This window comes from Limulus polyphemus, unplaced genomic scaffold, assembly GCF_000517525.1.
Source record: "Limulus polyphemus unplaced genomic scaffold, Limulus_polyphemus-2.1.2 Scaffold298, whole genome shotgun sequence".
NCBI classification, from domain to species: Eukaryota; Metazoa; Arthropoda; class Merostomata; order Xiphosura; family Limulidae; genus Limulus; species Limulus polyphemus.
Window position 1 is genome coordinate 678,619 of NW_013665908.1, and position 4,058 is coordinate 682,676.

Genomic DNA, 4,058 nt, shown 5'->3' on the forward strand with positions numbered 1-4,058 from the left:
AGTCTAACCCAAAGCAACACACTTGTGAAATGGCACTGAAATTGCATGTCTCATGAAACAGTACGTAAATATCTAAGGAATATGGGAAAACTCCATAAAGAAGGTGTTTGGGTGCTTCACAAACTCTCCGATGATCATTGTTTCCAACGTGTGAACGTTGGTTTGTCTCTTAATAATACATAATTTTTCTTTTCAGGATAACTAATGATGCACATGAAGAAGAGATGGAAGAAAACATGCAGCAGGTTGGCACAATTGTTGGAAACCTTCGAAATATGGCCATTGACATGGGAAGTGAAATTGAATCTCAGAACCGTCAGTTAACAAGGATCAATCAAAAGGTAAGTCAATCTAGGTGAATTACGTTTCCATGGCAAGTCATTATGGCACATACAGAGTGATGATATCTTGTAAAGTGTGTTGCTTATCTTTTTAAAGAAGTGTGATTTTTTTTAATATTTCAGTACCATGCAATAGTAATTTAGGCTTTCTTGCTTTTATTTTTTACTCTTGTTGTGTGAACTCCTTGCCACTTTATAAGTTAAGAAAAACCTTTTTGTTATTAGAGGCACTTGTGTAAGTCAAGAACTCTGTGCAACATTGTTTTGTTTTTTAATTGATGTTAATTACTAATTAATTTAACAATGCCAGCTTTTGGTAAGTAGATGCTCTTACAGTAGAATTTATATCTCCACCTCCTCAAAGAAAATTTCATTATTATTTACCCATTTTGTACTGTTTATTTAGCCTCTCAGCAGCTCTGTGGTAAGTCAAAAGACTTATAACTCTAAAAACCAGGTTTCAGTACCCATGATGGATACAGCATATTCATTCTCATAAATGATTGTAAACAATGCCTGTCAAAAGGAACACAGAATTTGTTTCCTGATGTATTTACTAGGTTTTATAAACCTGAGAACAGGATAAAAGATGTAAAGATTAGTATAAAGAGTACACAATAATACTGTTTATAATTTGAATCTAGTCTTTTAAAATACAAATAAGTCCTTTCTGTTTCAGTTGTTTTTACCTTTAAAAAATTAATATTTTTAATTGACTGTATGTTGTTCAAAATATCATAAGTTACATAAATGTAGAAAAATAGCTATTTTTTATTTTCCAAATTAAATGCCTCTTTTTCCAGCTCACTTTCCATTGAATGCAGTGTTTTCCATGCCTAAAAATATTTCTGTAAAGCTAATTGTGTATTTATTTTGGAATAGTTATGTTTTATGCTTGAAACCAGACTCATCTGGTTTCACGTATCTCCTGCTACGTGCATTACATACCTCTTGAAGCCAATTCTGTTGTGTTTTTTTTACTTCATATCTGGCCCCCCAGTGGCTCAGCAGTAGTCTGCAGAGTTACAATGCTAGAAACTGGGTTTCAATGCCTGTTGGTGGGAAGAGCATAGATAGCCCATTGTGTAGCTTTGTGCTTAACTACAAACAAACAAACACTTCATATCCAATTTGGAAATTGTTACTATTAAATTTTTTAAAAAGCTCTTACCTAACAGTGATTTTAGATCCATTAAATTTAAAAGACATTTTAATTGAGTAGCAACCACATATTTTTGCCTTTGTTTCTTCAACTTTTATAAGAAGATTCAAATGAATTAACTATGAAAAGTGCTAAGAAGAAGACCTATAATTTAATGAGGTAATAATTTTTTCCATCTTCTGTGTCACATTCTAGGCAGAATCAAATGAATCTCGTATTGCTGCTGCCAACCAAAAAGCCACAAAACTCCTCAAGAGCTAGAAGAGTGAAACTCAAAACTGTGGCCACGAATATTTCCTTCTTGTGAATCTGTAACAGTGTGCATTTTGTGTAACTACCAGCATGTTTGTTTTCCACAAAGAAAAATTTAGTACCTATATATCTGTCAACATTTGCCTCTTTGGTGGTTGTTTGTCTGTTTTTGTATTTTGTTACAATTACTCAGCTGTTCAGGTACAACTTGTATTTTTTGTTTCAGCTGGTTTGCTTAGATGACTCATTATTTAATATCTTTATATGTATATATCTGTCAAATTTGGCTATTTTGGTGGTTGTTTGTCTGTTTTTTGTCTTTTACAACAATTACTCAGCTGTTCAGGTACAACTTGTATTTTCTTTTCAGCTACTTTGCTTAGATGTCTCATTAATTCCTGTCTTTATCCTAGCCAACCTAAGTAGTTATAAGTTTCCTGAAAATCTGCTGCTGCATGGTAACACAAACTCTTTACTATTCTAGAAGCTGTGAATATAGTGGTTTCATTTATGAATCTAGGTTAAGGATAGAAATTCATTTTGAAACGTTTTTGACGCCTCATTTTGTAATCAATTAATATTTTTCCTTCTTAAAAACTTTTGTTCTTGTATTAATTTTATTATAGAAAATTATAACGGTGGTAGTGGTGGTAATTGATGTGATTCTGTGGTGTTTTCTGTCCTTTTATCTATAGTAGTGTATCTATGTTCAGTTTATTATACACTGTTAAGATGTCACTGCAGTCATTAGATTATACTTAGTTCATAATGTTATGTTAAAGTATATAGTCAATATTTACAAGGTACTACTTCAGAACTGAGTTATGTTTTGTTGTATTATCTCTGGTAATGAGGAAGCAGCTATTACTTTATGGAAGAAAAAAGATCAATTCAGGTTAAGAAAAAGAGTCATTGGTTTTCTTATATATTTTTTGTATAATTATAATTATAATTTTTTGTAAAATTATACTGTTCTATAGCTTCAATTCTCAAACTAGATTTAGTTCAAAACAAAGTACTCAATATTTTTTCTCTTAAAGATTTGTTTGCAGCTCAACAGTAAATGTGTTAAAATTCTGTTTATGAATTATTTACCAACCAGGTTATAAAAATATTCTGAACTACACAGGAATAATTTTGTTGTTGTATGGCTTTCATTTTTCAATTATATTCGAAAAGTTCCATAGCAGTAGTAATAGCACTTGTTTGTGAATTGGTTGCACTATTAAGCTAGTCAATTCCAATATGAAAGAAACTGCTCTAACAATAGTCTGGACTGGGCATTTATAGAATCTTCATGGTAAGTCTGACACTTGGTATATCTAGGGTGACCAGATATTCAGACTGAAAAACTGGGGGAAGCCCAGTTCTTGCCCCTAATTTCAAAATGGCTATTACAAATTTGAATTAATGAAACTTTTATTTAATTTACTTTAAATTTATTGAACTGTTCCTCAATATTTCCATATATATATTATCATTGGCATTGTTTTTTAAAATAATTTAAACTACTTTTTTTAGTGATAGACACAAAACAAATGAGCAAAAATAGTAAAATTATACTTCCAAGACATCATTAATTATTCACTTTACCCAGTTCACCTTCAAAAAGGCTACTTCATATCTGAATGTACTTACAAATCCATAACATTTTCATGTATACTACTTTTAGGTTTTAGCATTCTTGAAACTTTTTATTTATATTTTTGTGAAGAATGAACAGACCTTAGAAGTAGAGTTTTTTTTTCTTTATTAAATAGTAATAAAATTCAGTATGTGACTATGTAAAGTCTGTTTTGAGGATAAGCACTGCCTTAACTGTCTCCAAATTCAGACCTGTGTTACTCACCTTGCACACACGGAACTTTTGAAAAAGTTTGGTGATAGGAGAGTACGTGTTACAACAACAAGCAAGTCAAGTAGTCCTATTAAAATCATGATTTGATGTGGTTGACAGTTTGATGCCTATCATAAAACTGGGATGTTTTGTGTATCCCAAGATCTTTTCTCAGGACATTGGGACAAATTACCAAAAACAAGACTGTTCCGGCAAAACTAAGACATCTGATCACTTTAGGTATGTCAAAATAAAACAAGAAACATGCTTTTTGTTATAATTCAGGCATGATTAAATTGAATTTCTATGATTTAAAAGTTTTAAAGTTAGATTTAATAATTAAACATCATCAAACTCTTTACTATTTCTTGCTTCATTTTATGAAAATATCATATCTTAGATACAGTATTTAGCATGGTCAATAGTTTTTTTTTTAAATACTATTTTTGATTTGAAGAGCATAGTA

The 4,058-nt window shown here is 30.9% G+C and overlaps 1 protein-coding gene across 1 annotated transcript in view; it reads left to right on the plus strand.

The window, feature by feature from the left end:
* LOC106457166 (synaptosomal-associated protein 25-like) overlaps nucleotides 1-3,187 on the plus strand; it is a 36,633-nt gene extending 33,446 nt beyond the window's left edge. The window contains exons 6-7 of the mRNA XM_022382984.1: nucleotides 197-341; nucleotides 1,699-3,187. Of these exons, the coding sequence (XP_022238692.1) occupies nucleotides 197-341; nucleotides 1,699-1,764 (211 nt within the window). The 3' untranslated portion in view covers nucleotides 1,765-3,187. The remainder of the gene's footprint in view (nucleotides 1-196; nucleotides 342-1,698) is intronic.
* Nucleotides 3,188-4,058: the final 871 nt, after the last annotated feature.